Raw genomic sequence first — 12,757 nt, 5'->3', positions numbered from 1 at the left:
CACTTGAGATTCATCCTGTGTGGAAACTGAATTCTATTAATAGGGATTACATTTTTCGCCTAGTTTTTGAAAAAAAATCGAATTCCTCCAGAGAAAAATAGTCTCTCGTTTGTTGTGGTGCAAGGTACAGTGAACGAACTAATGGTGGGATTAACTAAGAATGACTGGAGAACCGATAATAGCAAAACATGAATTGAACAGTGGAAATGCAGAACATTTCGTATCCTGGAAAACACAAGCACTTTCCAAGATGGCAAGCAAAACCTTTTTTCTAGTCTGCTTAGACACAAGAAATTAAAACTAGCAGACAACATTTGTCTTGAATAAATTGGGAGCAAGAGACAAGAGAAAAGTCTGAGCTGAAACTTCAATACTGCACTTTTTCCTGTAAAAATTGCATCTGACTCCCCACAAGCAAGTTGCCCCTTTGGCAATAAATAGTTCAAGTCAGATTATAGTTAGCCCTCAATTATTATCCTAAACAGTACTGATACTACATTCTGGAACCTTGTGTAAGAATCCAATGGGTATTCCAAAATTGAAAATATCACATTCAATAACTTTCATTCACATAGCACCATGAACACCAAAATAAAACACAACCCTGGATACTTCACAAGGCTGGACGAAGAGATAAAAGGACAGGTGACCAATGGCATTGCCTAAGTGAATTTTGAGAAGGTCTTGAAAAGGGAGGAAGATCTAGACACGAGAAGTTGATGGATGATTATAAAACACAGCGGCCAGATGGCTGAACAAACTGAGTATCAATGGTTGGATAAAGGGATAAAGGGGGCAAGGGAAGAATTTATACAAATTGGCAGAGCAACAAAGTCAGCTGAACGAATGGTCTCAATCTTGATGATAACAAATTTCAACAATCTTCTCATTTCTTATTGAAGGTGATGGAAAGGGATTTGTGAAGACAGTTACTAGCCCATAAAGAGGAAAGAAAGAGATCAAGATAGCATTGCTCTCCAGGAAGATCCTGGATTAATGGACAGTTTGGTAGGGAAGACAGAGGCTCAACAATACTTATTGTGGTTCAGCCAGACCTGATAATAGACAACCATACCAGTTGTATACCAGAGGCCTCAAAATGCACCACTTGAACTTCAGGAAGCAAAGATGAGGGCAATAATAGGGGTAAATCAAATAAAATATTTTCAGGTCACAAAAGTAAAGGTGATACTTGGAATCAGACTGTTTAGTACAAAGACTGATTGGTCCATACTAATCTTACTTTACTGTAGCATTTTACGGAAATAGAACAGGTACTATATAGCATAATAAATGTATACGCAATCTAGAAGTAGTAAATATATTGCTAAATTTAGCCTTTTATCAGGCTCAAGTCTTTATTACACATCACAAAGACCACACATAAACTACATCTCATTTTCATTTCTGTCAACTGCGGCCCCACAACACACTATTTCCTCTCCATCATATAAGCATCCCCATTAACGCACCAATATTATCTGCTACAAGTCCATTTAGCAGCATTTTCAAAGTTTTGACATTCAATTACATTGTTTTGGATATATTAATGATTGTCCTAGAGTCATTCCCCCAGCAGAAGCAGTTTAATCACATCCACGTTATCCATTTCCTTTATAGTTTATAGCAGTCTCTCAGACTTATTTTTTTTCTTTTCCAGATCTCTCCTGAAGGCTGCATCCTCTCAATTCAGGTTACATTGTTAATCGTTGTGCACTTCTGCAATACTTCAATATCCTACACATCCTCCACCACCACCCTAACCAATTCCTACACAATGCTTTGCGAACAAGTATCTACTGAACTCCACAGTGGAACCTTAGTTTTCATTTTATATGGTTCTCTTTATCCTAGAGATATTTTTATTAGGATCCAAATTTGAAGAGACTGCAGAGTACTCACAATTGACATGGCTGTGGAATAATTAGTTGAAATGTAAGGACATTAGTGTCAGAAAAATCAAGCCATGATTCAGGCAACAAATTCATACTTCGAAATCAAGTCCATTTGGAAAACTTCTATGATGCTATTTCAGTAGAATACAAAAAAAAACCCAACATTTTAAATCTCACTGTATCTAGATATCCTGGATCACAAGAATTCTTCATCCCAACTAATTCTTTCACATACTAACACAACAGTGGTTAATCGTGTTTGTAGAGTATTAATTTGTCCACAAAAACTGACCTGTCAAATCTTGACTTCATTACTAGGCAGATTTCAAGTCAAGCAATGTCTGTGGAAGTGAAGCGAGCCCAAACAATAAAAACCAAACAAAATGGAAACAGGTTCAACATTTGTCACTCGGTCCCCCCCAACAATTTCAGACTGCTTGGTTCATCTCTTCAGTTCACAGTCTGGTCTTCTGGCACTACACATGGCTATCTAACACTGAAGTAGCAAAATGATAGGCTTTTGAGATGTTAAAATCCAATTGATGGTTGGTCTTGGGTTCATGTAAAAGGCACTACATGCACAGAAGCTGTTACAAATCATGCTTTTGAAGTAAGTAACTTCATCGTATTGTACTCTGATCATTACCTATTTTCTTCTTTTGTTGTTTCCCTGCAGATTCCGTAATGGCCTCTTTCTTTTTTTCTACTGTAGGAAAATAAAACAGAGAGAATTGAAAATTAGTCAAAGTTGAACTAAGTGGATACTAATATTACAAGGCACCTAACCCCATTAGGATCAGCCCTTCTCTCTATCATACGATAGGACTGAAGTCATTCACAGATTATTCCTCCAACTTAATTTCAGTTATTCACTTCCTTCGGATAACGAAACAGCACATGCCTTTCTATAACAGGACGTGGACACAGACAATATCCAGGCACAGTTGAGAAGAGGCAAGTAATATTTGCATTCCGAAAACTAAGTCATTAGCACTTTGATGGGAAAAAAACAAATTTCCACTGTTATCTCTCTCACTAATCTTTTGGAGTCACCACTGAAGTAGGCCCATCCTTTTAACAGCATGTCTACAAGACAGAGCAGTGACTGAAAACTCAGTGACGAGTAACTAACCTCCCCTGCATGGTTAAAGTTAGAGGCAATACTCACTACTAGTCTGGAATGACACAACTGCTCTATCAGCCAAGAATTTTAACACCACCCACCAATATTTGGATTATAATCTTTTTCACAATATCCAGGTGCTGCATCACCCATACACTATAGGACCAGTTATGCAAGTTCTGCATGCCTGGCAACAATTAAGGTTACTTAACAGCACCTTCTTCCACGGAGCCTCATCAATAAGGACTAGAACATCAAGCGCATTAGAATACCAGCAACTCTTAAATCTTCCTTACAGATGTACATATAATTCCTTCATCAACACTCTATCATTCCCTGCCCATCATGAGGGCACCGTAGTTCAAGACAGCCCAGTCATCTTTCCAGAGAATCCGGACATGAACCACAAATGTGGCCTTGCAAAATGTTTCAGCAAAAAAAAAAAAAAAAAAAATGTGCAACAGCATAGGAACAACTATAATTTTATAAATGTTCCAAGAATTTATAGGACAATGAATCTTGCAGGCAATATTTTTCATCCAGTTGATTTCTAGAACACATCAATGCATTTCCCAATTTAGCACTTACATTTCTTACTCTGTTTTTCTACTTCTGCCTTCAAACGCTTGTATTTTTCAGTTCTATACACCAGTACCCATGTGATACCTGAAAAGGCAAAAATTTAAGTTTATTTTCATTCCCCTCTCTGGCCCTTTATACAACATGAAAACAATCAAATGTTATATTGGCAGTATGCGTTCTTACCTGTCTGAAGTTTTACATCCTTTTGACTGAGAAATATACAGAATATATACAGCATTGTAGGAGGATAACTGTTCCATTCTGATTTCTGGAACAAAAACTCAGACAATAGCTTGGGGAAATCCAGCTGAAGCACAGTGGCCTCAATGCCCCAATTTTGCAATATCATTTAAAATGTTTTTCAATTAGTTATTTAGCTAACTTTTTCAACAATAACTACAGATTCTGTTTCTACCTGTGCCATAGTTTTGTTTGTGCTTTTCTTCTGGGTCAACCCCACACTCAGAAAGCCAGGGATTGCTTCCAAACTCACAAACCTGCTCTACCTCTGAGACAGGACGTACAATCCAGGGTCTGTTCAGCTATCTTGCAATAAATATCCTCAATTGCTCCACAGGCTCAGATACCACTGAACTAGCACATTTCCTGCAAATACAGGCATCTAGAATTTCCCATATGGCACAGGTATCCGACAGCATTTATATTGGAGGAGCAAAATAGCATACCCACAATCCACTAAGGTAGAGAATTCCAAAGAGTCACAATACTTTACGTGAATACATCTATCTTTTGGAAGTTTAACTCACAATTCAACGTTATTTACTCATGTGAACTTAAAATCCAAGGCTAACCTCCACTTTGGCCGTACCTTTTAGACTTAGTCCAGCTGTTCTTGGAGTAGAGCGTGTGCTGGAGCTTCCAGTGCTGAAGACAGCCCCTGTTGTTTTGATGAAGACTAAAGTGGGCCAAGGGCGATGGTGAGCTAACAGCACATGAGGAGTGAAGTCCGACCCCACCTTGGAGCCCCAATGGGTGTCCTGCTACCAGGAGAAGGCTTCACCCTCTGCACTTGCATTCCCAGAAATTCACATGCACGTGGTCAACAGCCCAGAGTTGGCCGGGACCCTTACGGCTGACACACGACCAGATGTGGAGACTGAGCCAAATCATTTGCGAGTCAATGCCAGAACATGACCAGTGGGTCAGAGTATCTTGCTGGCTCGTGAGTACAGCTGGTAAAGAAGCATTTGGCATGCTTGCCTTCATTAGTCAAAGCATTGACTGCAAGAGTTGCAACATCATGTTGCAGCTGTACAAGACATTAGTAAGACCACTCTTGAAGTACTGTGTACAATTCTGGCCACCCTCCTATAGCAAAAATATTATTAAATTGGAATGGGTACAGAAAAGATTTACAAGAACGTAACTGGGACTAGATGGTTTGAGTTATAAAGAGGGGCCAGATAGCTGGGACTTTTTTCCCCCGGAGCCTAGGAGGTTGAGGTTTATAAAATGAAGGGTATAGATAAGGTTAACAGCAAAGGTTCTTTTACCCCAGGGTAAGGGTCCAGGACTAGAGGGCATAGGTTTAAGATTAGAGGGGAAAGATTTAAAAGGGACCTAAGGGGCAACTTTTTCACACAGTGGGTGGTGCGTATATGGCATGGGCTACCAAAGGAAATGGTAGAGGCAGGTACAAAACATTTAAAAACATTTGGACAGGTAAATGAATCGGAAAGGCTTAGAAAGATATGGGCCAAATGCAGGCAAATGGGACTAGTTTAGTTTAGGAAACCCGGTTGGCATGGACAAGTTGGGGCGAAGGGTCTGTTTCTGTGCTGTACGACTCTATAACTGCCAAAGGTGAAAGGAAAGGCACAATAGCTATCCATCCCAATTACATGAGCACTACAATTCAAAATAGGAGGTCTGCCATCTTTTGAGATGTAACAATGCAGTCTCTTTCACAAAAAAAGGGACATAAAGCTTAATTCAATGATACTACTTTTAATTTTATATCCTGAATATTCAGCTCATATGCTTTAGTTATAGAAAAATCAATCACTTAAACTACTTCACCTTCACAGAAACTCAAAAAGTTGACAGGGTCATAATCTTTTGTCAAAGACACTTTGCAAAGTACATCAAAGACCATTTGACCTGCTGTGCAATGTGTTTACACAGGTACTGATGCCAGAAGCACACGAGCATTACTCTAAACTGAATCAACGAGCAAGAACTAAACTACTAATACAAATACTGTGGCTCCTAGAAATTTGAACTAAAAATATAAAATGCTGGAAACATTTAACAAACCAACCAGTATCTGTGAAAGCAGAAAGTGTTAAGATATCAGTTTGACTAAATGTTAACTCTCTTTTTTTCCTCCCCAGACACAGCCTGACCTGCTGGTATTTTCAGCATTTTAATTTTGGCATTCACTGGTTGAGTACATTTCAAAACTTAACAGTGATACAACTCTGTAGTCCCTTGCTGATTTTCCTTCCTAGAGTAAACGATGGTCATTCTAACTCTGAATTAGAGAGGTCAGTGTAAACATAAAAGTAGTTCTGAGTAAGTGAATATTTTAATTTAGAAGAGTTGTCAAAATCTGAAACATTGAAAGGAAGACCTCAATGTAGAACATAAATCATAAATGTTGTTGTTGAGCAAATATGCCAAGGAACACCATTGAGTTTTTATGTTTGAAATTCTGATATTGGTCATCAGATTTACATCAGGTTTATTACAGTCTTTTGTGGCTAAACACGTTTTACCATCACAATCCTTTTCTCCCCCTCCAAAAAAAATACTTCCCATGTTTCCTCAGAAATATCAGTAAACCCACAGTCCATAACGCATGATATAATTTGGGCTAAGGTGTAAACAACATTTAACTTTTAGCAAGACAGTCATTGATATTTCAAAGATGAAATTAAGATCAGCAGAGTAAAAAGACTAGGCAAGATGGAACGATTTAGCCATTTGTACTGTACGTCAACCACTAGTCATGTTTCAATATAATTGGCTCGAATTTACAAACAACGTGAAAAGTGAAATCATTCAACAATTCATTTAAAGCTGAGTCAGTACCAATCAGCAGTATTCCAACAATGACTGATCACTTCAGCTTTCTTTTTCTAACTTATTGTTTATTTCTCTGAATTGGAGAATGACACCCAACATAATCAACAGCCTGTAGTCTATTAAGCATAGTACTTAAATACTAATCACTTCAGCATATTTTACAACCAAACACCTCAGATCCTGTTGAATAAGAAAAAGGGACTTGTGGCATAGTGGTAGCATCCCTATCCTTAAACCAGGAGGCCCAGAGTCAAGTCCCACCTGCTCCAGAGATGCGTAATAAAATCTCTGAACAGGTTGATAAGAAAATATGTACAACCAGATATCTTCCAGCATGTTTGGGCTATCTATTAGTAACCTCCAACATTTCCAGTTCACCAGCAGCAACATTCTTTTGCACTGATCAGCAAATCACTCCTTAGGTACTTAAGGAATAATTATTACATTTTGAATGGTAAGTTTCTTCAACTTGTAATCAGATAGTTCAACATACCACACTCTCTATTCCTCTGCTGCCCAGTCTTCAAGCACCCGTGAAACACTAACTCAGTTTGTCTTTCCATAGATGCTAACCTATTTGCAATATCATGTTTTTATTTCAGATTTCCAAAATCTGCAATATTTAGCTTTTGTATTACTGTTTAATTCACTACCAGCTTTTTTAAAGAAAAACAATGTCATCCTTGAAGTTCTCTTTTCCACGAGGTAATTTTTCCTTCTCTTTTGTTCTTGTCCCTTATTTCCTTCACACTTTGACTGCTTAAAACCTACAATTCTAACTGTGTTTCAGAGATAGTAGGAACTGCAGATGCTGAAAGGTCTAGGCCCGAAACGTCAGCTTTCCTGCTCCTCTGATGCTGCTTGGCCTGCTGTGTTCATCCAGCTCTACACCTTGTTATCCACAATTCTAACTCTTCCCAGTTTTGATTTAAGAAACATCAACCATTTCGGTCTCCAAGGGGAAAGTGGGATAGGGGATGAGGGATGAGGGATGAGGGTGGGGGGACATGAAGGAGGGGCATGAGGGGAGAGGGGGATATGAGGGGGGAGGAAGATGGGAGGAGTGACAGTTGGGAAATGAGAGGGGGGAGGGCTGGTGTTGTGGGAATGAAAAGGGACTGAGCCCCAGGCCCAGCAGGAAGTACTCACCTTCAGCTAATAGCGCAGTGCAGACCGAGATAAAGACGATGAGAATGGTGTCAGCACACATGGTACTCATGATGCCGGTAATAAATTAAACTCCAGGACTGGGCCCAAACTCCGCTCCCTTCTCCCTAGCAACAGGCGGAGGCTGCTGGGAAGAGAGGCAGGGAGGCGATTTTTTTTAAAAGAAAAGGTGGGCCTTTCTGAAATCCTTCTTTCCCCTGTTCAATGCTGAACCGTGCGTTCCTACGCTTTTTTAAAAATTGAAACACTTTTAATAAAGGTTGGTCCGGACAAGTCGGTGAACGTTGAAGATGATTTGGCGGCACTGCGCATGAGCGGTGACCCCGCGGCCTTTGGCCGGCTGGTTGCTGTGGTGATGGTCAGAGTGTGGAAGCTGCTGGAAATGGACAGGCGGTATACCCATCTGCAGAAGGAAAGAAAGTTAACTTCTCAAATTCACGACATTACCCCCCAGTGTTGATAACTTCGGGAATGATCGTAGAATCCCTCCACTATCGACATTCGTTGACTGGCAACTGAACTGGATTACACGTATAAATGCTGTGGTAAGGGGCTCTTGACCTGCAGGGTTAGTGTCCCTGCCTCTGAGCCAGGAGGCCTGGGTTCAAATTCCACCTGCTCCACAGGTGTGTCATAACATCCCTGAACAAGTTATTTAAACATATCTATAAATACTGCAATCAAGGGGTGTGATGGAATCCTTACACCAACAGCACACCATTGCTTAACACCAAATAAAGCAGCCTGCTTTGATTCTCGCCCTCCCCCATCTACCATTTAAAATATTTCTCCTCTCCATCGCTAATGTACCCCTACAGTGCTTAACATCTACATGAGGTATTAACTTGCTATGGCTCCATCAACAGCACCTTTCAAACCCATGACACATACCATCCAGTCAGGACAAGAGAAACAAACATCTGCAAATTTCACATAATCCAGACTTGGAAATATTTTATTTCTGCGTTGTCATTGGATCAACTAGCTGGAACTCTTTCTCTAACAGCACTGTGGGTTTGTTTTACACCCGTTATGATTGTTGTGGTTCAGGGAGGTAGCTCAACACCACATTCTCAGGGTTATTTAGAGATGGGCAATGAGGGCACAGCTAATTGATCGAGAAAGTTGGGCTTTGAACACTGCCTATGGAAGTCATTCATCAAAAACCTGGAGCCAAGATTATTGACCTACAGTGATCAAAACTATCTTCTTTTGTACTGCAGCCATTAGTGGTTAGGGATCCTTGATGCCATACTGTGTCAAATGCTGCTTTGATGTCAAGGACAGTCAGTCTCACCTTGCCTCTGGATTCTAGCTCTTTTGCTCACATTTGTACCAGGACTGTAATTAGTTCTCTAGCCAGGAAGAAAGCAAACTCAACATCAGTGATAACAAGGTGTACAGCTGGATGAACACAGCAGGCCAAGTAGCATCAGAGGAGCAGGAAAGCTGACGTTTTAGGCCTAGACCCTTCTTCTGAAGAAGGGTGTAGGCCCGAAACGTCAGCTTTCCTGCTCCTCTGATGCTGCTTGGCCTGCTGTGTTCATCCAGCTCTACACCTTGTTATCTCAGATTCTCCAGCATCTGCAGTTCCTACTATCTCCTCAACATCAGTGAGTTGGTCATTGGTGATGAAGTGAACTAGCTGGAGGTGTTGAAAGCATATGGATGAGGCCAAAATGTTTGGAATCTGGAGACTTTGTTTATAAGAGCTTAACTTTTGTTGACTTCAAAATGAATAGATTAAAATCACTTCATCACAATACTGTTAATTCTGCATGACTTTAGATTGATGTGGGAAGGTAATGTCCACATGACTTTCTTTAATTGTACAATGGGATATGATTGTCACCGACAAGGCCAGTATTTTGTTCCCCATCCGTTATTGCTTTGGTGAGTGATTGTCTGCTCCTTTCTTGAACCGCTGCAGTAGATCTCAGTGCTGTTATGAAGGGAAGATATACTTCCAAAATCTCACTTTATTCCTTTGTTTTATGTTGATGCTATACAAAAACAACTAATATTTATTTAATTCTACTTGGAAAAATACATATGAAACAATTTTGCATTTGTGAAGTTATACAGCATGGTTTAGGTTGCATTAGATAACAAATTCCATGAGTTTGTCTAAATTTGATCCCATTAATACTGGCCACTGACCCAGAACATGTAGCAGCCTAAAATGTGGCAATAAATTGATGAAAAATGATGAAAAGCAGTGTGGAAACTTTTTGAAACAGATATTAAGATAGAATGCTGGCCTTTATATTGAGAGGATTATAGTACAAGGCTGCAGAAGTTTGTTGCAGCTATACAAACCCCTGGTTAAAGCTCACTTGGAGTACTGTGCACCACACCTTTGAGGAGTACAGCGTAGTTTACAAGAGTAATACCTGGACTTCAGGGGTTAAGTTATGAGGAAAATGTAAACAAACTAGGCCTATTTTCTGTGGAATTCAGAATGTTAAGTGGTGATCTGATCAAAATCTTAAAGATATTATTATCAAAAGACAGCATAGATAAAGATAAATTATTTCTACTGGTTGGGGATTCTAGAACTTGGGGTCATAGTCTGAGAATTAGGGCCAAACTATTTAGGTTAGGAATGGCCTTCTACACACACAGGATGGTAAAGGTTTGGAACTCTCGCTCAAACAGCAGTCGATGCTAGGTCAGTTGTTAGTTTTGAATCTAGATAGATAAATTCTTGTTAAGCAAAGGTATTAAGGTAAATGCAGTTAGGCCACTGATCAGCAATCACATCATCACATGGCAGAACAGGCTCAAGAGGCTGAATGGTCTACTGATGTGCATATGTTCCTAATTAACTGCCTCATGGAAAATGTAGGTTAATTAGGAAGAGCAAGCATGGATTTCTTAAGAGGAAATATTGTTCAGCTAACTTGCTTCTGCCTCCTATGTCGTTGTAACCGCCTCCTCATGATATGTGTGTTCGTTGGTTGTTTACATTCATATTCTGTTCTCCCTTTATCATTTTATTGTACTTCTTTGCTGAATCAAAATGATCTCAATTGTCAGGTTTATAGCATTTTTGGCAACTTTATAAGCAGTCTCCTTTTGTATAATAGAATCTTTAACGTTCTTTGTTAGCCATGGTTGAATCATTGTTTCCTATTGCATATTTGTGCCATAAAGGAACGTTGATTTATTATAAAATATTTACTAATCCTTTAAGTAGTAGTCTAGTTTTTTTTTATTCATTCATGGGATGATGGCATCGCTTTATTATTTTCAGAAAATTAGTTGAGTCATTGAGATGGATGAACAGCCAAGACCCAAAATGGAGGTGCAGGCTCAAGAGACTGAATGGCCTACTTATAGTCCTTTTAATTACTTTATTATTACTGGCTGCGGAATTCCCTTCTTGTATTTTATATATATCTGCTACTCTTTTGTCCTTTTAAGATGCTCATTGATTTGATTTGTTATCATGTGTACCTAAGTACAGTGAAAAGCTTTGTTTGCTAGCAGTACAGGCAGATCATAGTAAGCAGGGACACAGAAGATTGAAAACATGCACCAACAGATTGCAGGTGGCGGAGAATGATGCGTTGAATCTGGAGGTTAAAAGACAGAAGACAAAGACAAAATTCCCCTTGTCCTCACATATCACCCGATTAACCTCCGGATTCAACACATCATTCTCCGCCACTTCCGCCACCTGCAATCCGACCCCGCTACAAAGGATATATTTCCCTTCCCACCCTTATCTGCCTTCCGGAGGGACCGCTCTCTCCGCGACTGGAGGAGCACAGCAGGCCAGGCAGCAGCAGAGGAGCAGGAAAGCTGACGTTTTGAGTCGGGACCCTTATTCAGAAATGGGGGAGGGGAAGGGCGCTCTGAAATAAATAGAGAGAGGTGGGGGGCATTGATAGCAGGTAGATAATGGAGCGGATAGGTGGCAGAGAAGACAGACAGGTCAAGGAGGCAGGGATGAAGCTAGTAAAGGTGAGTGTAGCTAGGTAGTGGTGCGGATTGGTCAGTGAGGTGGGAGGAGCGGATAGGTGGGAGAGAAGATGGACAGGTCAATGAGGTGGGGTTGTTGGAGGAGGGGGAGCTAGTCCTGGGATGAGGTCGTGGGTGGGAGATTTTGAAGCTAGTAAATTCCACATTGAGACCATTGGCTTGTTCACCTCAAAGGTGGAATATGAGGTGCTGTTCCTCCAGTTTCTGGATGGCATTGTTGTGACACTGGAGGAGGCCCAGGATGGACATGTCGTCCAAGGAGCGAGAGGGGGAGTTGAAGTGGTTCGCGACTGGGAGGTGTTGTCGTTAGTCGCGAACTGAGCATAGGTGCTCCACAAAGTGGTCTTGGAGCCTCTGCTTGGTCTCCCCGATGTAGAGGAGGCCACATCGGGAACAGTGGATACAATAGACCACATTAATGGATGCGCAGGTGAACATCTATTTGATGTGGACGGTTTTTTTGGGGCCTGGGATAGAGGTGCGGGGGGAGGTGTAGGGGCAGGTGTAGCACCTCCTGCGGTTGTAGGGAAAGGTGCAGGGGGTGGTGGGGCTGGTGAGGAGTGTGGAGTGGACGAGGGAGTCGCGGAGAGAGCGGTCCCTCCGGAAGGCAGATAAGGGTGGGAAGGGAAATATATCCTTTGTAGTGGGGTCAGATTGCAGGTGGCGGAAGTGGCGGAGAATGATTTGTTGAATCCGGAGGTTAATCGGGTGATATGTGAGGACAAGGGGAATTTTGTCTTTGTCTTCTGTCTTTTAACCTCCAGATTCAACGCATCATTCTCCACCACTTCTGCCACCTGCAATCTGTTTTCAATCTTCTGTGTCTTCCGCCTGATGTTGTAGGTTGTAGGGGAGCATTACCGGGGTGGGATGGATCTTTGATCTTTAAGCAGCCTTTCTGCAGCAACAAGAAGCGTAAATGGAGTCCATGGATGGAAGGTCAGCTTCCATGATG

General features: G+C 40.9%; 1 protein-coding gene across 1 annotated transcript in view; it reads right to left on the bottom strand.

Annotated features, from left to right (window-relative positions):
- Positions 1 to 8,123, bottom strand: part of tmco1 (transmembrane and coiled-coil domains 1) — a 26,782-nt gene extending 18,659 nt beyond the window's left edge. The window contains exons 1-3 of the mRNA XM_020513042.2: positions 7,798 to 8,123; positions 3,607 to 3,684; positions 2,542 to 2,601 (exon numbers count right to left, since the gene is read on the bottom strand). Coding sequence (XP_020368631.1) covers positions 2,542 to 2,601; positions 3,607 to 3,684; positions 7,798 to 7,867 — 208 coding nt within the window. The 5' untranslated portion in view covers positions 7,868 to 8,123. The remainder of the gene's footprint in view (positions 1 to 2,541; positions 2,602 to 3,606; positions 3,685 to 7,797) is intronic.
- Positions 8,124 to 12,757: the final 4,634 nt, after the last annotated feature.

Source organism: Rhincodon typus, chromosome 10 (assembly GCF_021869965.1).
Source record: "Rhincodon typus isolate 14 chromosome 10, sRhiTyp1.1, whole genome shotgun sequence".
In the NCBI taxonomy this organism is placed as follows: domain Eukaryota; kingdom Metazoa; phylum Chordata; class Chondrichthyes; order Orectolobiformes; family Rhincodontidae; genus Rhincodon; species Rhincodon typus.
This window is presented reverse-complemented; position numbering and strand designations above follow the sequence as displayed.